Source organism: Electrona antarctica, assembly GCF_951216825.1.
Source record: "Electrona antarctica genome assembly, chromosome: 11".
Lineage (NCBI taxonomy): Eukaryota > Metazoa > Chordata > Actinopteri > Myctophiformes > Myctophidae > Electrona > Electrona antarctica.
This window is the reverse complement of record NC_136792.1, coordinates 22,066,084-22,093,030: the sequence shown is the minus strand read 5'-3', so window position 1 is coordinate 22,093,030 and position 26,947 is coordinate 22,066,084. Positions and strand designations below refer to the sequence as shown.

At 45.3% G+C, this 26,947-nt stretch overlaps 1 protein-coding gene across 2 annotated transcripts in view; it reads left to right on the top strand.

Moving 5' to 3' along the window:
- The window catches only part of dscamb (Down syndrome cell adhesion molecule b), a gene marked incomplete at its 5' end in the record, with an annotated part of 234,817 nt that overhangs the window by 200,026 nt on the left and 7,844 nt on the right, over nt 1–26,947 (top strand). The window contains 12 exons of one of the 2 annotated variants that reach the window (XM_079515045.1): nt 1,239–1,372; nt 3,447–3,600; nt 3,978–4,095; nt 5,311–5,477; nt 6,560–6,658; nt 14,448–14,636; nt 15,616–15,906; nt 18,380–18,556; nt 20,544–20,574; nt 20,818–20,933; nt 22,891–23,040; nt 26,590–26,790. In XM_079515045.1, coding sequence (XP_079371171.1) covers nt 1,239–1,372; nt 3,447–3,600; nt 3,978–4,095; nt 5,311–5,477; nt 6,560–6,658; nt 14,448–14,636; nt 15,616–15,906; nt 18,380–18,556; nt 20,544–20,574; nt 20,818–20,933; nt 22,891–23,040; nt 26,590–26,790 — 1,827 coding nt within the window. Of the gene's footprint in view, nt 1–1,238; nt 1,373–3,446; nt 3,601–3,977; nt 4,096–5,310; nt 5,478–6,559; nt 6,659–14,447; nt 14,637–15,615; nt 15,907–18,379; nt 18,557–20,543; nt 20,575–20,817; nt 20,934–22,890; nt 23,056–26,589; nt 26,791–26,947 lie in introns of both variants that reach the window. The other variant, XM_079515044.1, reaches the window with a different exon arrangement.

Genomic DNA, 26,947 nt, shown 5'->3' with positions numbered 1-26,947 from the left:
TGTCTATTCTCGAATCTCTACAGAGGAAAGGGACTTACAAATGTGTTAAGAAAGGACCGATGCAGCACTCCTATACAGTGTCTTCTGTCTTCTGAAGCATAAGGTTCACTTCGCAAAACACCCGAAGCTGCACGAGCAGGGCTGGACTGGGACCAAAATTCGGCCCGAATTTGGCCCAGACCGGCCCACCACAACCAGCGCGCAGATAGCAGAAACTACCGCCCACTCCATCGAGGCACACACAAAAAAACAAGACCTAATACCACCACTTTTACAGAACAACATAAATGATACAAACCAACAGACAACTACACAACCCTTTGTTGCTCTCACAAGAATGCTGGCAAAACGATTCAAGATAGAAGAGGGTTTATTTGTCACTAACTCGAGCGGTCCCCTACGGTCGCGGCCCACCGGTAATATGACCGGTACGTCCTGTGGCCAGTCCACCCCTGCAAATGATGGAGCACACACGAAAAACATAATTCCACCCAATTCCAAACCTGTGATGTGGCAATATAATTGAATCTCATTCTGATTTTGATTGATGACCTAATCACAACGATGTACTATTGCTTTCATTTACAAGGCACAGCAAATCATCTAAGAAGGAAATTATCATGAATTCAACTTTTTTTATTACTCTTTTGTTATTACCTTTTGATTTAAATTATAAGGAAGGGTGGCATATCCCCCTCCCCTTTTATATAAATGTCTTTGGTTCTCTTATGACTGATCTAAATTCATGTTTGATAGATAACTATAATTCATATGCAAACATTTAATAGAAGCCCATAAAATGTACTACCTAGGTTGCTAAGTATTAATTTATCCTTGTATAACTCTGAGAGTGTACAAATGGAACCAAATGGACCCGAAAGGGTCCATTCTTTTTTTTTTTTTGTGGCTTTCGCCTTTATTTTATTTTTATTTTTTATAGAAGGACAGACAGTAGGCTGACAGGAAATGGGGAGAGAGATGGGGGGTGACATGCAGTAAAGGCCGTCGGGATCGGGAGTCGAACCCGCGGCACACTGCCAGACTTGGGCTACCGGCCAAGGTGCCTGGACCGCTGAGCCACGGCCCAGGCCGACATGAAAAAGTTTGAGCACCATTGCACCATGCACATTTTGGGGTCTTAATGGGTTAAATGAACACTGAGGACTTTACCGTTTGTAGTTGTAAATTTAGTTTATGTGAGAGACTTGCAGCTGAGACTGACTCTGATCTCCCCACAGCGCCCGGCCCACCAGCCGGGGTAAAGGCAGCCGCCTCCACCAGTTCCGTGGTGTTCGTCTCCTGGCTGCCACCCCTCAAACTCAACGGCATTATCAGGAAGTACATCGTCTTCTGCTCCAACCTCCACCCTATGGTATGATATTATCACATCTGCTGTCCTTATAATCGCAAAGCGGTTGTTTTATTTCATTTTTTTCCCAAGGCAGTTTTGTCTTTATTTAAATAGGACAGTCAGAGTGTGAGATGAAGAGGAGAGTGGAGACCATGGACATAGAGGCGGAAGGTTGGAGGAATCGCCCCGTTGCAGTTGCTGTATTATGTGGCACTATGCACTATGCATGTCAACGCACCAACCACAGCATTGAGGGCTTCGCCTATAGCTTACCTGTTGTTATTGCAGTGTTTGGTGTGGTGCTCCATTTCCAGAGTTCTCTTGGTGGAAGAAAGCACACAGAACTTCCTCCCTTCCTTTCAGTTAACTAACAAAAACAATATTTCGATTTCACAGACCTTCATCAGGTAATCCTGTTAATCCATTGAGACCTGGAACGCATCCATGTCACGTTAGCGTTTAACCACATTAACCATTAACCCATTTTGGGCGGGAACCCCTTTTGGTGTTTTAAACATTGTTATAATTTAGCTATTGAAAAATAGCAGATCTACAAGCTCATAGCGCGCCACCGAGTGGCGCGCTATGAACTTGTAGGTCTGCTATTTTTGAAAAATCGTTAAAATGTGCCTCAAATCTTTTTTTTTTTAATTTCGACGTCAGGCCTGAATGGGTGTGTTGTAAAAATGTAATTTACAATTTACAATTTAGGCATTTAGCAGATGCTCTTAATCCAGAGCGATTTACATTAAGCAAGAACAAAACATGGCGATACATACATAAAGACTAGTTTTTATGAATCATACGTAAGCTACGAACATAACAGTGGAATATATCTATATAATGAAACTATGAATATAGTGCTATGTCTACATAAAATGCTATCTAAGTTACATAAGTTGAGCCTTTGCATTCGCCTGTAAGGTCGTTGGGCTAGCTGGGCGAGTGCTACAGCAAGTGTAATCACATTTCCACAGCCATGCGACTGCAGCTTTTGGAGGGTTTTTGTTTTCAGTGGCAGTAATGAAACGGAATGTATTGTAACCCTCATTACAGTAGATGAGGATCATCGATCAGCCTGAATCTACAATATACCTTCTTTGTGGAACTTACCGGTACTCCTTACAGTATAGGCTATAGGGATTAGAACTACAGTGGAAATATAGAACCACAATGGAAACAAGTCCCCAGGACTTTGTGTAATCCTTTTGGCTTTAATGTCTTATTGTACCATGTGCCGTTTGCAGGTCTGACTAATAAAGTATTCAATCAATCAGTCAATCAAAGAGACAGACAGACAGACAGACAGACAGACAGACAGACAGACAGACAGACAGACAGACAGACAGACAGACAGACAGACAGACAGACAGACTCCCAGGCTCATGCAGTAAGAAACTAGAAATGCACTCTGTCGAACTGCCAACTTCACATGCACACAAATACTTGCGCGCTCCACTTGTTACTTGCGCAAGGAAGGCACAGAAGTCCTTTTATGTCCATAATAACCTCCAATCACAAGACACCACCTAAACTGAACGTCTAAATAGTCCATTTAAACAGACTGGCTTCTATGATCAACAATGGGTCCCCAAATAGAATTGGAAAAACATTCTGGGCTCCATTTTTGTCGCCACCGTTACCCATGACGCGGCCCGCAAGTCAGTCTCTGCCCGAAAATTATGAGTATAGGAGCTTGCTCTGTCCCTTAATGTCATTTTGGTCCAGTGTCACCCGCTACCTATTATGCCGACACCAGTATTTGCGCCTAGAGGTGTGGTCATGGGCTTGTTGGCGTGCTTCCCCTAAATTGAAATTTTGATCACACACATTTGGGAAGGCGATAGTGGAGTTCAAAAGCACCCGTAAGGCGTATGCCAAATTAGTTTGGCAAAGAGCGGCATGCGGGTGTGTCACATGGACACCCGTTATATATAAGTGGCAGATACAAAACAAAATAAAGTTCACTATGCCAGAACACAATCGATTGAAAATAAACATGCTCTGAAAATGCACGCAGGCCACAAACGTTTTTAGGATTTTGGAAACCACTGCACTACTGTACATGTGTCCCTTCCTTGCTCTGTGTTTCCAGGTGATGAGTGAGTTCGAGGCGTCTCCAGATGTGTACTTCTACAGAATCCCCAACCTGGCTCGAAACAGACAGTACAGCATCTGGGTGGTGGCAGTGACCGCTGCTGGCCATGGAAACAACAGTGACAAGATCACAGTGGAACCTTTGGCCAAAGGTAGACCAACTGAATCAAAGTAATATGACCATTTTATCAACTTTATGGGAATTATGTATACCGTAGTCATTCAAAACATCCCAAGCATTTTCTATTGAGCTGCAGAGGGTGAAAAAACACATTGTTTTTCAACGACATGTGTTCATGTACAGTTAGTCTGCACTTTACCGTGTCAGGTCTGTTTAATATCCAGAATGCATATCGTAGGCTACTTGTGTTGTGACATTTGTAATTAGTGCAGATACAAATAAATCCTTCATAAATAAATTCTGTGTGCGCAGCTGTACTTGTACTGTATGTGTATAATATCTATTGTCTATCTGTCCTCCTGTCTGTGTGTCCTCCTGTCTGTGTGTCCGTATCTTTGTCCCTCTCAGCCCCAGCCAGAATTCTGACATTTAACGGGACAGTGACCACTCCCTGGATGAAGGACATTCAACTGCCATGCAAGGCTGTCGGTGACCCCCCACCTACCATCAAGTGGCTCAAAGGAAAGTAAGTGACAGACATTGCCCACAGAGAACGAAAAAACCTTGCATGGATGCACCTGGGACGTATCCTCAGTGATGTATCTAGCGTTCCTATTCTGGGAATAGGATGATTAATTAGGTGAACGTTAGACAAAATAAATAGCTGATCACCCCCAAAGAGACAAGGAGAAAAGGAGGGGGAGTTTAAGAGGTTGAAACCCCTTCTATGATACTGTACCGTGCGTAAATCTCGTTTGCGTCCGAGCATAGGCATGGTAACGCCCCACCTGCCTGTGATTGGCCTACCGACACTGCCTGTCTTGACTGTCCTCCGAGGTGGATATAGCTATGCTGGATAGTCTGCCTGATGCGAGGTTACTCCGTGGTGAGAAATAATATGTAGTATGTATCAAGTATGGTATGATACAAGAGAACTATAAGAGAACTATAACTTGTAACTTTTATTTTTGTAGAAGAGGCAAACTAATATTGTTTATGCCGTTTGCTTTGATGGAATAATTGATTGAACATGCACGCCGTAATATGATTAGATTTGGGTGTATTCACTTATTTATTTAGAACACACCCAAATCAAATCATAGTACAACGTACATATGCGTTCAATCAATTATTCAATCAAAGTAAACGGCATAAACAATATTAGTTTGCCTCTTCTACAAAAATAAAACATACAAGTTAGTTACAAGGCTGCATTCTGTCACGCGTGCGAAGCTGTCATTCTCTATTTATTTATTTCTCAATCTCACCACAGAGTAACCTCACGTCTCAGAGGACAGTCAAGACGGGCAGTGTCGGTAGGCCAATCACAGGCAGGCGGGGCGTTACCATGCTTCAGCCATGCCTATGCTCGGACGCAAACGAGATTTACACCTGTACCGTATGTCCTCTGCCCTCATCACCCCTGGACGACTGATAATAGGCCTAATTACTGACCACATTTGAAATAAGTGTTTAATTACACTGTATGTGCACATCCTTGAAGTGTTGGTATTTCTTTTAACAAAATAAAAACCAATCAATCATTGAGGGATTATAGCTCTCAATTGTGCTCACTATTTCCGTGGAGAATAGAGCACTGAGGGACCAGTACATTTTTATTTTGTACACTGGGTTTGTAGTCGACAACAAAGACGACAAAGTGTTTTTTCTCCTGTCGGTATATGTATTACCCAGATGGCAATTATTTCTGGTGACATTTTCTTTCCGTCTCTCCACCAAGCACCAATGGGACCCCCACCCCTGTCCTTGTGGACGGGCGGCGTAGTGTCCATGGCAACGGCAGCTTCATCATCCGCACAGTGAAAGCAGAGGATTCTGGGAACTACAGCTGTGTGGCCGGCAACAACTGGGGCTCCGATGAGATCACTCTGAACCTGCAGGTTCAAGGTGAGCAGAAGCACACACACACACACACACACACACACACACACACACACACACACACACACACACACACACACACACACACACACACACACACACACACACACACACACACAATCTACCAGCTCACAACAAGTTGTGAGCTGGTAGATTTGCTATTTTCACAATTTTCTTTTAATAATAATCATTCATCATAATTAGCCCTTCACTAAACCCCACCCCAAAAAGCGATTGTCCAATGCCAATCCAAGTAGTTTAGCAACTGTTGCTATGCAGGTCAAGCTTTAGCCACCTCATAGCTGTCAATGTTATTCTGCATGGCTCTGTTGTTGAGCCATAGGGAAAGTTACACGACTGACCCACCCAGGTGATGGCAATAATACTAATCACCGTAGTCTTACCGTGCAACATGAAAACTCCCGTTGGACCTTGTTAAAGTTGATTGTTGGATACTGTTTCATCCTCTTTCATTTCCTGTAGTTTATTGAAATAATGTCATGCACATTTGTCCAGTGCATAGTCTACTTCAGAACCTTGTTGACATTTTGGAGCTCTTGCTAGTGAAATGATCGATTATTTACAGTATATGGAGAAATCCCTTCATTTAAAGGGATAGTTTGCCTTTAATATAGTGGTTACAACTGTATTAATTGATTGCCTGAGTCCCGTCATGGTGGGAATTCTGCTCTGGTTTTGGTCAATATTAAGTATTACGTAATTTGTATTGTTGACCTATTTCTAAAATATTAGCGCAACTTTCGTTCAACTTTGACCCCTCTATCACATGGAACAATTTTTTGGGCGTAGTGATATGGACACAAAAAACTTGTGATAGAGGGGTCAAACATGAACGGAAGTTGCACTAATATTTTAGAAATAGGTCAACAATACAAATTACGTTAGTTTTGTGGATTAATTTACTTTTAATGCGTGGCCCCCTGTGCCCCCCACAAAATGACCGGAACTACTTAATATTTCACCAAAACCCACCACGGGACTCAAGCAATCAATTAATACAGTTGAAGGTCAAATTGTAACACAGATGTGTTGAGATTAACTTTAAATTGTCTCCTTCATGTTCACAGTCCCTCCTGATCAGCCACGCCTTACTGTTACCAAGACAACCACCACATCAATCACGCTGTCATGGATACCAGGAGACAACGGAGGCAGCTCCATCAGAGGTGAGTGGCTCACCTGGACCGACACTCACACGCACGCTCGCACACACACACACTTTTTGTAGTAATGTAACGTTAAAGGTTACTTTAGTAACCACGGTTGTATATATAAATTGAACGAAATACCTTTCGTTTATGGGTAGGTTTCCTTCAAAACCTAGCTGCAGAACATTATTTTATGTACTCCCAGGACAGAAAATTCTAGAATTTTCGCTGTCCTGGGCTCTAAGGGTGACGTAGGAAGCCACGCCTATCCCGTATAGATACCTGCGTGGCTACGTCAGCCCTCATTCGGAACTTTTCTTCTGCTTTAGAGAACAGAAGGGCGTTCCACGAAAGGTATTTCGTTCAATTTATATATACAACCGTGGTTACTAAAGTAACCTTTAACGTTGTATTATATAGAAATTTCACGAAATACCTTTCGTTTATGGGACTTTATGAACTCCCGTGACCTGAACTTCCAGTGGGTCCCAGGTAAACCTTTTGGGAGGGGCTCGGACCCTTTTGGGTCCAGAACCTAGTCCTTGTGGAGAGCAGGAGGCAGCGCTATGCTGCCCTGATGCCTTACTGAGCAGCGGCCCCCAAGACCGCGTGCGCTAGCGAAGGCGCTGCCACATCTAGGTTATAGTATGTGGCGAAAGTCGAGGGTGTAGACCAGCTTGCTGCTGTGCAGACTTCCTGAATGGAGACACCCTTGTAGAGTGCCCAGGAAGCTGCCACACCTCTTGTGGAGTGGGCCCTCAGGGCTTGAGGGGAATCCACGCCTTGGCTAGTGTAGGCCAGACGGATGGCTTCCACTATCCAGTTAGAGATAGTGACCTTCGTGACGGGCTTTCCTTTGGTCCTGGCACCCCAGGACACAAAGAGTTGGCTTCCTTGTCTGAAGGGAGCCAGTCTATCCGCGTATATGCGTAAAGCTCTGACTGGGCAGAGGCAATTAAGCCTGCTGTCTTCGTCAGAGGAGAACGGCGGGGGATGGAAAGCCTGTAGGTTCACTGGCACACACACTGAGAGAGCATTTTTGGGAATGAAGGCGGGGTTTGCCTTTAGGGTGACCTTGGTCGACCCCTCATCGAACCTCATGCAGTCTGGAGAGATCGAGAGCGCATGTAGGTCGCTGACCCTTTTTGCTGTCGTGAGTGCGATCAGGAGAGCCACCTTCAGGGTTAGGAGCTTGAGGCTCACGGTTTGTAGTGGTTCAAAGGGTGCTGTAGCCAGCGCCTTTAGAACCAGGGACAAATCCCACGAGGGAACGAGGGATCTGCATGTCCTATGTTCCCTGCGTACACCCTTCATGAATTGTTTTACCAGCGGGTGCTTCCACACCGTCTGGTTATCAAAGCCTGGGTGGCAGGCAGAGATTGCCGCCAAATGGACCTTGACTGAGGAGAGGCCTAGACCGTTGTCTAGGAGCTCCTGCAGGAATGACAGGACGTCGATCACTGAGGCCTGGTAGGGGACTGTTTGGTCTGGTCTTCGTGAGCACCAATGCTCGAAGACGCGCCAGGCTGTGTCGTAACGGTCCCTTGTTGACTGGGCTCTGCCTTTCTGAATCGTTTCGATTACGTTCGGAGGTAGACCCACGGCAGTCAACATCACCCTTTGACGGGCCAGACCCATAGGTCTAGGTCCTGGGGGTGAGGGTGGAAGATCTCCCCCCTCGCTTGAGAGAGGAGATCCGCTCGAAGGGGAATTCTCCACGGCTGGTCGTAGAGGAGAGGGGTTATTTCCGACCTCCAGACCCCCCACGACGGGGCTATTAGGAGCACCTTCAGACCCTGAGTCCTCACTCTGTCCAGAGTGGGGCTGATGAGGGATAGCGGGGGAAAGGCGTAGAGAAGGGTTTTGGGCCATTGGTGTGACAGAGCGTCTAGCCCCAACGTTGATGGTCCCCTGATTGCGAAGAAGAGGGGACACTTCGTGTTCTCCTCTGTGGCAAAGAGATCCACCTTGGATTTCCCAAACCTGCTCCAGACCTGGGCCACTGCATGAGGGTGTAGTGACCAGTCTGAGTAGCGGAGAGGTCCTCTGGACAGCAGGTCTGCCCCTGTGTTCAGAAGACCTGGGACGTGACATGCTACTATTGAGAGGACGCGTGTGTTGCACCACAGGATCAGTTTCTGAGCCAGTTGATGAAGACGAGGGGACCTGAGTCCACCTTGTCTGTTGATGTAGCACATGGCCGTGGTGTTGTCTGTCCTGACTAGGACATGGCAACCCAGGATGCGCTGCTCGAAGTATTTCAGGGCGAGGGAGACTGCCATGAGCTCTAAGTAATTTATGTGAAGGGCACGTAGTGGCCCCAACCATAAACCTCTGGCTGTGAGTCCTTCCATCGTGGCTCCCCAGCCTGTCATGCTGGCGTCTGTAGTGATGACTTTCCTGATCAGAGGCTTTCCCATGGGGACGCCCTCTGAGAGGGTTTTCCTGTCTGACCACCATTGAAGGGCTAGTATGCATTGTGATGTTACTGTTACCTTCTGGTGCCGACGGTGCATTGGTACATGTAGAGAGCCTATCCATCGTTGGAAAGGTCTCATATGTAGCCTTGCTAGGCGGATTAAATAGACCGCAGAGGCCATTAACCCCGCCATCCGGAGGCATGCATGAAAAGGAATCGAGCGTCCCCTTTTGAATGACGCCACGCACTGCAGTGTTGCGTCTATTCTCTCTTGGCTCAGGCGGGCCGTGTAAGAGATTGAGTTCAGTGTTATGCCTATAAAGTCTATTGACTGTGTTGGCATAAGCATGCTCTTCTCGTGGTTTATTATAAACCCAAGCGAGTCGAGGTGGCTGAGCACACGATGTGTGTGCGACAGTGCTTCTCGTGGAGAGTCTGCAAGTAGGATCCAGTCGTCTACGTATGTAGCGAGACGGATCCCTTGCTGTCGGAGCGGAGCGATAGCTGCCGCGGTGCACTTTATGAAGACTCTGGGACTCAGTGACATTCCGAAGGGAAGGACTGTGTACTCGTACACTTTTCCTCTGAACCCGAAGCGCAGAAATTTTCTGTGCGGCGGGTAAATCGGAATGTGGAAATATGCGTCTTGCAGGTCTATCGACGTAAACCAGTCCCCTTCGCGAATTAGGCGTAGGAGGACTGGTGGAGTAAGCATTTTGAATCGCAGCTTTTTTAAGTGACGATTCAATGCCCTCAGGTCTAGAATGGGACGGAGTCCGCCCCCCTTTTTCTTTACCAAGAAATAGCGGGAGTAAAAACCGTTCATTGATTGGTCGAGGGCCACCTCTGTGATGGCGCCTTTCTGCATTAATGAATTGATTTCCTCTTGCAGAATGGCGGCCTTTTGCCCGCTCGCTTCTGAGAAAATAATTTTCCTGGAAGTGGGCGGTTTGGAGGCGAACTGTAGCCTGTATCCTGTCTGAATTGTACGGATTATCCACGGGGAAGCCCCGGATATCCGCCATTGTGACAGATGACGTGACAAAGGGTTCCCTGTGCTTGTCAGCGTGGTGCATGGCCTGCCTGGGGGAAGACTTACTTTGTGTGAAATGTCTCCCTCTAGTGAATTTTTTCGGTATTGAGTTTGGAAAAAATTGGCGTGGAGTTCTCGGCCTGTGACAGCTAAAGCTGTCACAGTGTGGGTTATCTTTCCCACTGGGCCTATGCCCTTCAGAGTTGGTTTTATTGTTTTTTGTGTTTTTTGTTTTTTTTTTGTTTTCTTTATTGAACAACGTGGAAAAACATACACATGTGAATTGCACATAACAATTTTGGGGGTCTGTACAACGGTGCTCACAGCACTGTGTACAGGCCCCCTTAAGCGCTTCAGCGCAGGCTCTGAGGTGAGATCTGTGATCCCCACCTCTGGCCTTGAACTCTGAGTGTGGTGGGGAAGATGACCCGGCCCGGGCAGGTCATTTGCGCTTCCCCTGGCCTCGGCCTCTGGGAGCGCTCCTGGCCTTGTAGGGCGGCGGAGAGGTGCGGCGGTCTGCTCTGCCTCGGCCTGCAGGCTGTCGCTGTCTATCTCCGCTCCGGTCCTGGGACCTGGGTTTGTCATCGGTCTTGGCCTTCCAGGGTGCCTTCTTGGCCTTGGGGCGGCCTACCGGGGCGGCCTGGTTGGCCAGCGGTTCGAGCGCCTTCATCGTCTTGGTGGAGGACTCGAGCTGTTGGATGGTCTCTGACATCTTGGCCAGAGCGTCCTTAAACATACTGTCTGGGTGGATATTTCCAGCCACAAACTCTTTCTTTGTCTCCAGGGAGATGGCGCTGGTCTGATCGACCCAACGCCATCTCTCCTGGAGGATGGAACATGCCATTGCCTTGGCGTTGTGGAGAGTGGAGTCCCTCTGGAGGGTGGCCATCTCGTGATTCAGGCGGCGTAACTCGGCCAGGTCTTCTGGCAGTTCCACTAGCTGGACTTTAATGGACTTCTGTCCCATCTCAATGAGGAGGCTCTTCATGGAACCCTGGAGAAGTGCTCCTGCATTGAGGGCCTTCGCCACGAAGGACATGTGTGCATACTGCCACTTGTTCAGTTTTGAGGCTTCCCTCACGCTGCTGGACAGGAGCTGCGGTTCCTTTACGTGGTGATCCACTCTAGGAGCTGCAGGGTTGGCCAGGTAGGCCGCTATAGCCTTGTCCATAGCTGGCATGAAGTCTATGGCGAGGGTTTGTTTATCTGGTATGTCGTTGGGCCCCTTGGCGCTGGCCTTGGGAAAATCCACCTTCAGGAGGGGTTCGTCCCAGGCGTGCATCATGGCCTCCTCGAAGCCCTGTGCCATAGGGAGCTTCTGTCTTCTAGGTGCAGGGGGGGGGGCGGACTCATCAGTCCTGCCTTCCCATGGTAGTACCTTGACAGTTGACTTAGGCCATGTGTGGTTACAACGTGCACTAGCCTTCCTGTATATCTCGTAAATATTGGAGTCATCCATGGGGGGTACAGGAGGCGGGGGGACAGGAGCCCTGGCTTGCTGGTGCTCCTGTATGTCCATGGCATCCAGGTCGTCGAAGGGGCGACGAGTGGTGCTGACGTAGTCCCCGGGGGAGAGGTCATCATGGCCATCTCGTTCGTCCGCGTAGGCCTCGTCCAGGACGTGGTAGTCCTGGAGTTGCTCCTGGAAGGAAGGGAGCTCGTCATCACGAAGCTCCCCTTCCTCCCTGGTAGTCCAATGCTCCCGACCGGGAGACATTGCGCGGTCTGGGGAAAGGTCCAGGCGGTCCACCATATAGCTGGGTGCAACGGCAGGCTGTCTGCGTCTAGCTGTATGTCTGGGCGGGCACTCAATGGTGGCCTGCACGACGTGTTGTCGAGCACGTGGAGCTGGGGAAGAGCGGCGCGGTGCGAAGGTATCCCTTGGCCTCGCGCCATGAGCCTCGTAATCAGTGGCCTCGTGAGCCCTGGTTGCAGAGGCTGAAGTAGCGTACCTGTCTCGGCTAGCGCCGGCAGGTGCTGCTCTTGAAGAAGAGGCTCCGGTTGGGGCTCTGTTGCCCGAGTAGTCGAGCCTCTGTCTCGGGGTAGCTCGTTGTATGCGAGCTCGTCGCGGGGGAGGAGTGGGGCTCCTCTCTCGGAGTCCGTGGGCGGCAAAGTTGTCATAATACCTTTGGACACGTCCGAGCCTGTTGTTTAGGACGTCGTCGTCCATTTTCTCACAATGGAGGCAAACGGGACCGATTTCCTCCATGGACTCACGGGTGTGGGTGAGGCCGAGACAATACATGCACTCGTCATGCCCGTCTTTGCCCGACATCGTGTTCCCGCATCCCCAGGTGGAGCACGTCTTTTGTTTGGGGCCTTCTTGACAGTCGGCGGGCACCGGCTGTCCTCGATGGCGTCTTTCCCCGGGCTGGGTCTCCCTCGTCAGCGACATGGTTGCTTGTAGAGAGAGGAGTCCGAGTGCTTAACAGCCACAGGTTTATCTTCCTCGTGGCGTGTAATAGTAGACCACAGGCGTATCTGCCTAGTAGCGCTAAGCTAACTATCGATAGCTTTAAGCTAACAAACGCTAGCTTTAGCGAGAGAGAAAAAGAGGCGCGAGCTGTTTTTTTCGACAAGCTAGCGTAGCAACAAGTTGCCTAGAACTCACTTGTGTCGAAGTTCGGCTTTTTTTCTCGAGAAGTATCCTTCTGTTTGCTTCGAGAGTGTGCCAGAGATCTCACGGTCCTAAAGAATTAATCTCTCGGCCGAGTTTGCGAGATATATTACCCTGCACACACTGGAATGTTAAAGTTCGTTCTCGCAGCTTAGCAGAAGAAAAGTTGAATGAGGGCTGACGTAGCCACGCAGGTATCTATACGGGATAGGCGTGGCTTCCTACGTCACCCTTAGAGCCCAGGACAGCGAAAATTCTAGAATTTTCTGTCCTGGGAGTACATAAAATAATGTTCTGCAGCTAGGTTTTGAAGGAAACCTACCCATAAACGAAAGGTATTTCGTGAAATTTCTATATAATACAACCTGATTATACAGTACAGTAGACTAAGTAGAGCTGCTATTTTTGCTTTATTTTAAGTTTGTGGTAGATAATGTTTTATTATAATTATTAGATATACATGTATATCTAATAATGTCTGTCTGTCTGTCTGTCTAATCTTATCTATGGATATACATATTTTTTTCCTAGAATGTCATATCTTTGGGGGGTATAGAAATAGCCTCTGTGTAGAAAATGAATACGCACGCACAAGTAGGCCTACTTATATATTATAGATGTAAAAAGTATATTGTCTGTTCAGTATATTCTGCTACTTTTGATGCTTTTGTGTGATCAAGAAGAGGTTTCGGCCCGACAGTTTATAAATTGTGTAAATTGTATGTTGCCGCAATAAGACACCTGAACAAATTTCTCACGGCACACCAGTGTGCCTCGGCACACCGTGACCACTATTGCGGTCTGGTATTCTTAAAGCACATTAGCACATGTGGAAACATCAGCCACATCCTTACAGTACACCAATCAGTCACCAGTGACACCATGAGCTCCGTGTCACCACACTCATTATTACTCCAGTCTAAAACCCCTGCTCCTCCACTTCCTCATTATGTTCACAGCGGAGGATGTGCTACTGCTGAGTATAGGAGTCCTCAATCAGTAGAGAGGGTGGCTTAGATTAAAAACAGAACAGAGGAGATTAGGTGTCTTAAAGCAGAAGATTAAACCATCAGGGTCTTGGAGGCACACCCAATCGCAGAGTAGCCTGGGTGATTTATCATTGATTCCACTCATTTGCTGCACAGTGGGTGTGAAATGTTAGTCCATTTACAAACTGTCAAACTGTGATATTGTTTTCACTGGGTTTGCTTCCCTGAGCTCACTCAGTGTGCACTGCAGAGTGCAGAGTCATCCTGCCCCTAAGCCTTTTCCATTTCAGTGCAGTGTTTACTGCAGCAAATAGTATACGGTGTGCAGATTATACAGAGTACATTTATTCACATAATAATGTAAAGATGTATCTAATAATGACGATGAAATTTGTAGCCTAACCACATTAAACGTTGGGTCTCTATTTTCGGAAAACGTTAAAAAAAGAAATACGATTGAAAATGGCCGCCCATCTACAAGTTCGCACTCAATGCAACATTCTGTGGGTTTAAAGTTGGTCTTTTTTGTCTTGTCAAGAAATACACAAGGCCTAACGCCTAAATAATTAACATATTGAATATGCGTATGCTGTCTCTACTGTACATGCAGTACCACTACAGTATTGTAGAAAGACCATGTGACTTTGTGTTGATGCATCAGCTACTCTGTTGTTACTGCTTTTGCACATTAAAAAACATCTACCTTCCTGTTTTCCCTCTTCTGTCCTGTGTTTGCCTTTCCTGTCCAGGATACATCCTTCAGTACTCAGAAGACAACAGCGAGCAGTGGGGCAGTTTTCCCATCAGCCCCAGCGAGCGCTCGTACCGTTTGGAAAACCTGAAGTGCGGCACTTGGTACAAGTTCACCCTCACGGCTCAGAATGCGGTTGGCCCGGGACGCATCAGTGAAATCATCGAGGCCAAGACGCACGGGAAAGGTATAGAAGCCAACGCGGTCTAGAAATGGTCCTCTTATGGAAAACATACAGGGTATAGTGCCACCAGAGCTGGTGGTATTTTTGGGGAGAAAGTAGTCAAATTGATTTTTAAAAATGCACCTTTTAGGGGTATCAAACCAAAAAATACATCCCATCTTCCGTTATATTCCCATAATTGAACAATCAATATACTGTAAATATATAAATATTCTGAAAGTTACCACCAGGCCACTGAAATCATTGGTTTACATGTCCCGTGATCTTAATAACTCATTATGTAAAATACCATTTTCTTTACATTTCTCACTTTCAGTCCTTTTATTTTTGCATTATGAATTTACTGATCAAACCTGCATTCATGGTTCTTAATATGCGGAGGCATCTTCTATTTCCTCAGAAATGTTTGGTGAAATGTTCAGTAATCTTCTTACAGTTTATGTCGTGTGTACTTTGTGGACAAAGTACTCAACCCCCAAGTACTTGAGTCAAAGTATAGATACCCTAGTCAATTATACTCAACCACAAGCTCAATAAAATGTGTACTTTTGTGCTTTTATAAACACTTAATATCCCAAAGTACAATTAACACAGAACATTTTCGTTTTAATATCTATGCAATGCAGTATTGTAGGGATCGACCAATATGATTTTTTAAGGGCTGAAATCAATAATTAATGAGCAAGAAGGCAGATGACCGATATTTGGAGCACATACGCATTTGCAGTATGAATGAACTTTGAGTGTCTAGATGTAAAATACTGTAACAAACTAAAAAGTCATGAGTAACAACAGCCTTCCAATCTCACAGAGTCAAAATACTCAAGTAAAGAGTACAAGAAATGTACTTACGTACAAGTAAATATACTTGTTTACTCTCCACCATTACAATATTTTTTATTTCTATATAGATTATTATTACATACAAAATAAGTATGTCCTATAGAACCTATAATCAATGTCTTCTGTCCTATCTCCTCAGAACCGCAGTTTGCCAAAGAACACGAACTCTTCACCAGCATCAACTCCACCAGGGTCAGACTCAACCTGATCGGCTGGAACAACGGCGGCTGTCCAATCACGTCCTTTACGCTGGAGTACCGTCCAGTGGAGTCGGGGGCGTGGACCACAGCCACGCGCACCTCGCTGACCAAGAGCTACATCCTGTACGACCTGGCCGAGGCCACCTGGTACGAGCTGCAGATGAAGGTCGTCAACAGTGCCGGATCAGCAGAGAAGAGGATCACCTTCGCCACACTCAACACAGACGGAAGTGAGTTTATAACCACTTAAACCACGTGGGTTCTCAAACGGATCTCCGTTAGAATGATAGGCCTATGTATTTGGCTGCTGAGCTTGTATATATGGGCTATTTTCAATACTTCTTAAACCTTTGTTTTGTTTATGGAATTAATTTTTCCTTTCTTTTTTCTCTTTTAATTAAATTGTTATAGAAAAATCATTGAATTCGTTTTTAATTCATGACAAAGTTTGTATTTTTTGGTGAATTCTTTTTTTAATGTTTTGAAATATCCATCCGTCCATCTTCAACCGTTTATCCGTAGTCGGGTCGTGGGGGCAACAGCTCCACCAGAGAGCTCCAGACTTCCCTCTCCAGAGCAACATTAGTAACTTCCTCCTGGGGGATCCCAAGCCGTTCCAGGGCCAGTTTAGAGATATAGGGCTCCATTTTGTCCATTTGTCTCATCTTTCTAAAGCCACTATTTGGGGTTTTAGGAGTGGGGAAAGGGTGTTCCCCCACTAAAGTTGGTATTTTGGTTACCTGTCTAAATCCCTTAAACACCTCCGTTACCCGTTATATTATGCATAGGTGTGGTTTGGGCGTTGCAATAATTAAACCATATTTAACCAATCACCAGTCTTGGCTTTAAGAGATCCCTTTAATAGATCCCTTAACCGTCGCCCGTGCTATATTGCTTCATAGTCGGATTAAACCATTTGCTGCGCTGGTGATGAACTGAAGAGCAGGCTGGCACAAATAACTTATTTGACTATACAATTATATAAACACAATGGACACAAGGAAGTGGCAGGCACTCACTTCAGCTGATTATAGGAAAATAACAAAGAGATGCAATATGAATATTGGAGAGATGAGGCAGCCTGTGTCTGGCCATCTCCATTGAAGCGCGCGGTGGCCGCTCTTTACCAAACTAATTTGGCATGGCTAACGGGTGCTTTTAAATGCCACTATCGCTTTCCCAAATGTGTGTGACCAAAATAGCAATTTAGGGGAAAGCATGCCAACACGCCCATGACTACACCTCTAGGCGCAAATACCGGTGTCGGCAAAGAAGATAGCGGGTGATGCTGGATGAAAATACCATTAAGGGACAGAGAAAGCTCCTATATTCGTAATGTTCGGTCAGCGGCAGAATTACGGGCAGCGCTGCAGGTAAAGGATGCAACAAAATTGGAGCCCATAATCCCTCCATCTGATCCTTGGTCTGCCCCGGGGTCTCCTCCCATGGGATGTGCCTCGAGGACCTCCCTAGGCCTAGGAAGACACTCGAGAGGCATCCTAACCAGATGCCCGAACCACCTAAGCTGGCTCCTTTCCAAGCGAAGAAGCAGTGACTCTACTCCGAGTCTCTCTCGCGTGACTGAACTTCTCACCGTATCTCTAAGGGAGATGCCACCACCCGTCGGAGAAAACTCATTTCGGCTGTTCTTATCCGCGACCTTATTCTTTCGGTCATGACCCACACTTCATGACCATAGGTGAGAGTAGGAACAAATATTGTAGGAAAAAATGAATAAATTGATATTTACGTGAACCATAAAAATGTGTCCCCGACCTACTGTTTTGGAACCAATGCATGCATATGAAACTGGTGGTCCTGGAAAAAGGCTAAGAATCGCTGAACTAAACTATACTTGAACCCCGATCTACTGCACTGTACATGCTATTATCCACAATGTTAAGTTAAGAGTTACAGACTTGTAAGGACTCGGACTCAGTGTTGAGAACCAGATGTAATCAGTGATGTCAGTGATGCTGGGCTGTAATGGTGCAGCTCTGCTCTCAAAACGAATTAACTAGGAAAGGTTGGAATAGGTCACTGTGGCACAACCGTGTATGATTATCTGGGGAAGATTAATGACACTGGTCCAATTATGTGATATTCTCTTTCGGAATGCGGACCACTACCACACAGTATACTGACGTTAACAGCATGTACTAAAATGGAGTATTAAATTGAGTCAAATTACCTTTGAAGAGTAATTAACCTTTATGGTTTCTAAGCAATTTGTACTTAGAATGTACACTTTTGTCTTTGTCACTTTGATATGTAGCTGGGTGAGCCGAGATTTGGTCTCTCTACTAAACTAGATATTCACTACTTTTAGATCGTTATTGTTACTAGATTGTTTCTAGATTGTTATTTTGATATTATAGTTGTATATTATTTTTAGACTGACTCTAGGTTCTTTATTTACCAGGATTGAGAGTTATGTTTATTTATTTATTATATTTTTAGAGTCACTGTGTATAAATCGTGTTTTTATGGTGTCTTTTGTATGTGTTTTATTGTGTTTACCCTATTGTTAATTTATTTTCAGCATGCAGCACTTTTGGTTCAACAACACTGTTGTTTTTAAGTATGCTCTATAAATAAAGCGGATTGGGTTGGACTAGATCCCGAGGGAGTAAAACAAGAGCGGAGGGCATTCAATTCAGCCAAACATGTTTTAACACGTCAAGCGATATTTGGCTCCCCCAGGTACTATTCCCCCTATGCTGAAGACAGGAGACCCCATCTCAGACAACATGTCAGGCAGTGGAGGTCTGAAGATGGTGGTGACCATCACGTCTGTCCTGGTGGTGGTGGTGTTGGTCTTCATCGCCCTCATGGTGCTGAAGAGGAGAAGGAGAGAGCAGAGGCTCAAGAGACTCAGAGGTGAGTTGTATAGAGCCTGCATCCTCAGAACACACAACACACACAGTGTGAAAACCACAATAACATACTGTATATGTGCATGCAGGACTCAGGGGTCACGACCAACAAAGAGTGACAGTCATCCAGGATGTATTAAATGTGCCATGTTTTACAAAAAGCAGTGTAACGCACGCACGCACGCACGCACGCACACACGCACGCACGCACGCATACATGCACAGCACATGCACATAAACATGAATACAAAATTCTATGTACTGTACTTGCACAATGGTACAGTACGTACTGTATGCATTGGTACACACACCAATATACCCACCATATACTGTAGAGCAAGATCCTTATAATTAAACCATGTTGATCTCAAATGCATCAGGCAGGGGCAATTAATCTGAAAGCAGTCACTGTCAAGCTCAGTATCGACTTTGCGGTTGTCATTAAGAAGCTATCATTAAGGGAGTTGTCCGGGTGGCAGCGGTACAGTTTCTGCCCACCACCATGGAGACTGGGGTTTTGTTCCTCCGCAGTGCCTGCGGCTACACAATTGGCTGGATTCATGGGTTGCAGCAGGCAGGGGAGGGCCATCTCAGAACCAGAAACTCTTTATTGTCGTTGTAATACTAGACAACCAAATTGAGGTAGCAATCCAACTCAGAGCAGAAATATTATATACAATATAAAAACATACATTAAAAACTAAAGTAAACATATTGCACAGTACTGTAAGTCCATATTGCACATCTGTCCATCAGTCCAACAACAGACTGCACAAAGTCAAGTGTCTGAGGTTTGTGCAGTGCTTAGAGCAATAACAGCCCTGGGATCAAAGCTATTCCTCAGTCTGTTTGTTTTTGCTTTGATGGCACTGTAGGGCCTCCTTGAGGGCAGCAGTTCAAGCAGGTAGTGACCTGGGTGGGATGAGTCTAACTACGGGTGCGTTCGGAAATGCGCCCTGAACGCACTGGTGTGCTCTCTTGTCGTTCGAAAATCCAGTGCGCTGCGCACCGGGTGTGCCGAGTGCCCGCACTGAGCGACCCTACCCTGAAGCTGGGGTTGTCCGGTGTCGGCGGTGTGAATGTGTCAGAGCTGTGGTCGTTCGTAAATAAGGCACACTGTGACGTCACCGCCCACCACACTCAACAAACTGACCACATTCCCGGTGCGCATTTCCGAACGCACCCTACGTTTTTTCCGGAAGTGCATTATTTGTCAATGGGACCCGGCAACTACTGCCGATAGCTGGTGATAGCAGGCGAACAGGCGATGGTCGAAAAGTGGGCAGAGGAACGTCGGGCCGAAAAGATGAAAATAATTAGTCTTTTGGGCAACGTCGTCCGGCGATAGTGGACGATTGGGCGATAGCCAATTAAATCCAAGTGTCACTCGCCGTTGTTCTCCTGCTGTTAAAACGCTGAGGATGCTGTTGGCTCTTCTGAAACAATGTTTCTTGTAGAGGTCCCCCAGAGATGGAGGAGGCCGGCCGGCATTCTCTGAGCTGTGTTTAGGACACCCTGATTGACTCCTACTACTGTTTGTAACTAAGTACATTTACGTACAATATGAGTTATTAACTTATTTGTACTTTACTTGAGTATTTCCAATTTCCAGTACTTTTACTTCTACTCCACTACATCTCAGAGGCAAATATTGTACTTTTACTCCACTACAACAAGTTTTAAACTGTAGTTACTAGTTAATTTGTAGATTTTGAATCAAAACATACAGTAACCACTTCAGCCCTATAGGCCTATACATTTCGCTCATTTGAAAATAGCCGATCTACAAGCTCACAAGTCACAATGTGTCGCGATGCAACAGATATAGCAACAGGCTCCTCAGATCAAACATCTGCTCTCTCACTCAATCACCATTTCACTGCTGTGTTTTTCCCATGCAGAGAATGGTCTGATTCAAATTGCGTTAGTGCTTGCTTGCATCTCCACTTGTATTGTTAATGTGCTTACTGGCTCTGCACTTCACTCCACAGATGCCAAAAGCCTGGCAGAAATGCTGATGAGGTATGTACGGTAACGCTCAATCAGCCTTTAAACAGCGACCATAAATCACAATACACCCTGGAATTATCTATAAACCCTTCAGATATATTGCATAGAGGATATTATACGGGCCCCTCTTGCCCTCTTAGAATTACTTATCAAATGTATTTTATTTTTTGTTTAATGTGATGCAAAGCTCATGCAGCTGAGTCACAAAATGAGTTTTTTGTATTTGTTTTCATTGATCTCGCTCTCCCCCCCCAGTAAGAACACGCGTACGCCGGACACCGTCAATAAGCAGCAGCAGACGTTGAGAATGCACATCGACATCCCCCGCGCACAGCTCCTCATCGAGGAGAGGGATACCATGGAGACAATCGGTGAGAGTGAAGGAAGCAAGGCCCCCGTGGCGCGTTGCTTTTTCTCTGCTTCTCTTTTAGTTCAGTTAACCACTTCTATCACCGGCATCACAATTGTGTGCATGTGCATTATATTGGCACAAATAGGCTAAATCAGTAAATCGTTGCTGTCTGGGATTCTTCATATTTTAACTTTTTGTGTTTCTGTTTCTTTCTTCTTCTTTTTTTTTGTTGGGGGGGTAATAATTGAGGTCACAAAACCTAAAACAAATTAAAATGTGATGTCATGAAAGGCTTTCTTACCTTTATTGTCTCCACCAGGCCGAAGGCATGGGGAGAGAGTATGTTTTGCATTCCGTCCGTGTGTGTGTGTGTGTGTGTGTGTGTGTGTGTGTGTGTGTGTGTGTGTGTGTGTGTGTGTGTGTGTGTGTGTGTGTGTGTGTGTGTGTGTGTGTGTGTGTGTGTGTGTGTGTGTGTGTGTGTGTGTGTGTGTGTGTGTGTGTGTGTGTGTGTGTGTGTGTGTGTGTGTGTGTGTGTGTGTGTGTGTGTGTGCGTCCGTCCGTCCTTCCTTCCTTCCGTCCGTCTGTTACCAGCTAATCTCTGCCACCGTTGGCCCGATCCATGCCAAACTTTGCACACACACTCCCTGGATGCCAACGACGAACCTCTGCCCCAAATATTCCTCAACGGCCTGTTATAGCGCCACCATGAGGCCGATTTAGGCAAAACACATTTCTGTAGATTACTCGTACACATTTTATCCATACATCACACAATTCGGTATACACTATCTAGTGTATCATGTGATCAACACGGATCTGCACCATTTCCCATCTTCCATCCTGATTGGCTAAGATTGCCTTCCAAAGCTCACATGATTGGTCCGTTTCGAACAAAATGCCACAAATCACAAACACAGTGTGCAATTTCCGTGAAATTATACACGCACATTTCCACTAGGCCGAGGACGACATGCCACTCATTTCTTCCCCAAATCAGCCTCAAGGTGGCGCTATAACAGGCCAATTCCTGTTTTTAGCTATAACTGCATCGATCTGTATACAACTTATGTATGCGCACTCCCTAGAGGCCATGGAAAAACATTGTCCCTGCATCCCTCCACATCTGCCGGTTATAGCGCCACCATGAGGCCGATTTCTGCAAAACACATTGCTTATGTTAGTCGCACAGATTTCAGCCAATGTCACGCAAATCGGTACACATGATCTCTGTAGTCATGTGATCAAGACGAGTCTGTTGGATTTCTCAGATTCTACACTGATTGGCTAACATTGCCTTCCAAAGTTTTCAGGAGTGGCCCGTTTTGTACTAAATCCTGCTCATCCAGAATTCTATCCTCATGCTATGAGTGATCTGGCTCTGCATTTCCTCAACAAAATGAAGAAAATTGTTGCAAAAAAATAACAAACAAAAAAACATGTTTATATTACTCCTAAACATTTTGCCAAACATCTCACACAGTCCTATCCTCCTGGTGGAGACCTGTGCCCAGAAGGGCACTTTTTCTAGTTTGTAGTTGTTATGTCCCCACCAAAGAGGTCCAGGTGTTATTTTGTGCAAAAACTCATTATTGGCTATTTCCCCTACCATAAGCCCTCAAAGTTGGGTTTTAGTGCTAATTTCCTCTCTTCATAATGTAAATTGATGGAAATAAGCGAATTAGCACTAAAACCCAACGGCGCATTGAGGGCTTATGGTCGGGGAAATGACCAATAATGTGTTTTTTCACAACATATCACCTGCACCTCTTTGGTGGGGACGTAACAACTACAAATAAAGAAAGCCTTCTAGCCCAAAATTCTCCTTTAAACTTAGTCATAATTTTCATTTCTTTGGCCAGCAGGCTCACAGCATGCATATTCTTTCTTTCTTTCTTTCTTTCTTTCTTTCTTTCTTTCTTTCTTCTCTCCCCACTTCTCTCCCTCCCTCCTCCCTTATCTTCCTCGCTCCCCTGTAGACGACCGGTCCACCGTGTTGCTAACAGACAATGACTTTGGTGAGCCACAGAAGCAGAAGTCGTCCACAGTGACTCACACGGTCCACTACCAGTCCCTGTCCCAGGCCACCGGACCACTGGTGGACGTGTCCGACGCCAGGCCTGGAACCAGTGAGTCCCACCACCGTCAGTGCTCTATTATTTATTTATTCTACTACTAAAATGAACACTTCTACTAACACTATAGAGTCCGACCCATAGAGCAGTTTGGATGATATATCGGTCATAGTTTGACCTTTTTGACAACATTGGAATTGGCTATTTTGCACTCGATGTGTCCTGATTTTCAACCACTTTCTTTCAACCAGCCTCTTTCTGACAAATTATCAGCCAAAACATTGGCAATTGTGATCTAGGAATCTCCAAAATTGGGGATCGGCATCTGACCTAAACATGTGGCATGGGTCGGGCTCTAGACACTTGTACTAACACCACTGTTATCCCTGTGACACCAACCACTGGCACACTGTCACCGGTTATGGATGTAACAAGGTTTTCCTACCGTATGATTCATTGTCTTCATTGGATCCACAACTCCACAAGCCAGAGTCTTACATAACTCCTCTAGCAGTGTCCTACAGCAGCGATTCCAAACCTGTGGCTGGTGGGACCACTGATGGGCTTTGAGGAGGTTGCAAGTGGGCCCCCAAATAATAAGCAAAACACTAAGATTTAAACAAAAGTCATGGTATTTCTTCTTTAGAACCTTGGGGGGGGGGGGAAATGAGCGTTCTTTGTGATATCGATCAATAGAACACAATGGATTGATTAATCATTCAAATAAAGGCCCATAAAGTGGTCAGATGTGTGGGCCGTACAAAGCTTTCAACATTTTCAAGTGGGCCCTGATCCAGAAAAAGGTGGGAACTGCAGTGCCACCGTGTACAGTGTGTTTTCTAAAAGCATGACATTGGAAAAGGAAATGAACTCAGCAGTGTTAAAAAACCTACTCCACTAATAGCATTTCATTGCCCATTCATCTGAACGACAACCTAGGCCAATAGTTTTTCAACCTGTCTCAGCTTTAACCCGGCGCTGGCCTGCCCATGCAGTCACTCTGAATACAGACCCTCTAGCTGTGTGAGTGTGGACATCAGGGTTATTAGTGTAGTGTGTATTAGTATAAGTAAAACTAAGGAAATAACGAAAACTAGAATTGATAAAACATTTTAGTAAAACTGAAATAAAAGAAACTAAAATAGTAAAATTATAATAAAGTGAAACTGTATTGTGTGTTTACAAAACTAAAATGGACTAAAATCGTGTGTGTGTGTGTGTGTGTGTGTGTGTGTGTGTATATAAGCCTTGTAGTAAAACATTTTCAAGAGTCTTCAAGAATAGCAACTAATAGCAAATGTCAGCTGTGAGCTTGTTATTCTGCTATTTTTTGTTTTTTTTTACATTTTGAATCTTGCCCCTGACTACCCCACCATTATAATGAAAATAAATAAAAGTAATAAAAGATCAAATAAATCTTAAGCTTTTTCGAGAATTAAAACTAAACTACGGTAAACTACAGTAGTAGCAAACAAAAAATAACTAATAGGCTAAATATATAAATAAGAAATACTGACCACACTATTTTGCATATGGTGGTTATATGAAATTTATATGTAAACGTATCATCTTTTTGGTATGTTCCGTATGGGTGTGTCACATATATTGTGTTATGTTATTTGATTTACTGTATACCCTGAAATCTTGAATAAACAAAACGACATAACTACCTGTATAATAACCTCGGTGTACTGTACATTCAGTGGGCCCTGAAGGTCAACTTATGTAACTTAAATAGCACTGTGTGCATTACATATAGCACTCTATAGTGTATACACATATAGTTTCATTGGATAGATATTCCACTGTTATGTTCTTAAGCTTACGTATGATTCATGATGACTATTTGTATGTATTTGATATATTACCATGTTTCTTTTGTTCTAGCTTACTGTAAATTTAAATTCTAAATTGTAAGCAGCCTGCCCTAAGCATTGGTCAGGGGGTCCAGATTCAGTGGAGCATAACTGATGATGAGCTTCTGTCCTCGTGGCCATGTTCCAGCTCAATGGATGCTGTACAAACCTTCATTTCAACGGCCCCCAGTTTGATGTGTTTTAGGGTATTTCCCAAACTATGGGTCAGTCAGGACCCATTCGTTGCGGACCCATTTTTACTAGGAACATACCAAAATATGCACCCACTAACCCACACATAGACACGTACTGTACACACGCATGCACGCACACACATACTATGGTACACGTGCACATATACACATGCAGACACAATTGGTTCATTTAGTCTGGCCACTGGGGCTTGAACCCAATTTGCTGACTCATCTCTCTCTCTCTCTCTCTCTTTCTCTCACACTCTCTCTCTCTCTCTCTCTCTCTCTCTCTCTCTCTCTCTCTCTCTCTCTCTCTCTCTCTCTCTCTATTTTACTTGAGTAAAAGTATCAATACCACCATATAGAAATACAAGAAAAGGTCTGGTATTCAAAATTGACTTGAGTAAAAGTTTCCAAATGTATACAAATTATTCGAAAACAGCAGATCCACAAGCTCACATTGCGAAGCAACGCGTTGCGAGCTTGTAGATCTGGAACTACTCCAGTAAAATGGTATTCAAGTACTGCACTTAGTTACTCTTCCACCACTGCCAACTCCCTACCTCTCCGTCTTCCCATCATCGTCTCCATCCCTCAGTCCCTCAGTGATGAAATGGCGATACTCTCTGACCTGCCACCATTACAGTGCTATTCTCCTCAGGTCAGATCTAATCAGAGAGCCTTTCTAAAGCGTTCTGATGTGGCCCATTGGTGCATAGAACATCAGCATGCCTGGGTCAGGCTGAATTGGATGCTATTTTTGGGAGCTGTATTGGGGACCATTTGCCTTTGACACACACACACACACACACACACACACACACACACACACACACACACACACACACACACACACACACACACACACACACACACACTATAATCTGTTCAATGATGAAATTCTGTGTACAAAGAATAATTTGGAGCTGGAGGTGAATGCGGTAGTGCATGTACAGTATCTCGTTAATGTTCACCTCTTTGATGCTTGTACTAGATCAATTATTGTCAGTGAAGAGTTTGGACTACAAGGGGAAAAAAGGAGGAAGCCAAATACAGTATAGACCAACGGAGTGCATGTTCAATGAAGTACCGCATATCGTCTCTGTCAGGTCCAAAACTGTTACGATTAAGGATTCAAAGAAAAGGATAGCAAAAGTAGAAAAAAAGCAGTACAAGCTCAAAACTTGTCGATCTGCTATTAATTATACAACTTTTTTGGGGGCTTTTTGCCTTTATTGATAGATAGAAAGTGGGCTGACAGGAAATGGGGAGAGAGATGGGGGGTGACATGCAGTAAAGGCCGTCGGGATTGGGAGTTGAACCCGCAGCACACTGCCAGACTGGATTACCACCAGCCAAGGTGCCTGGACCGCTGAGCCACGGGCCAGGCCCCGATCTGATATGATCAAGATAGGGAGTTAAAAAAAAGCAAAAAAAAGTTAGAATCTTGAGCTAAGGGGTATCCGCCCCACAACGGCCATATGGGGTTTGAGGGTTTAATCAATGTTTCTAACAAAGCCTCTCTAAATGCCACAACCTCCCCCCAACCCCAGACCCCACTGCCAGACGCACTGCCAAAGCCGGTCCTGCCGCGGCCCGTAGCCGCTACGCTAGCCAGTGGACCCTCAACCGTCCCCATCCTACCAGCTCCTCACACACCCTCACCACTGACTGGAGGCTGCCCACACCACGTGCCACCGGCTCTGTGGACAAGGAGAGTGACAGCTACAGTGTCAGCCCCTCACAGGACACAGGTATTGCATAAGAGATCGAGAGCTTCTCAAACCTTTTCAATGTTTAGTACCAAAAGTAAAAGTGCTCGCTGTGCAGAATGACCAATTTAAAGTTTACAATAATAAAATAGCAGATTTACAAGCTCACAATGCATCGCATCGCGACACATTGTGAGCT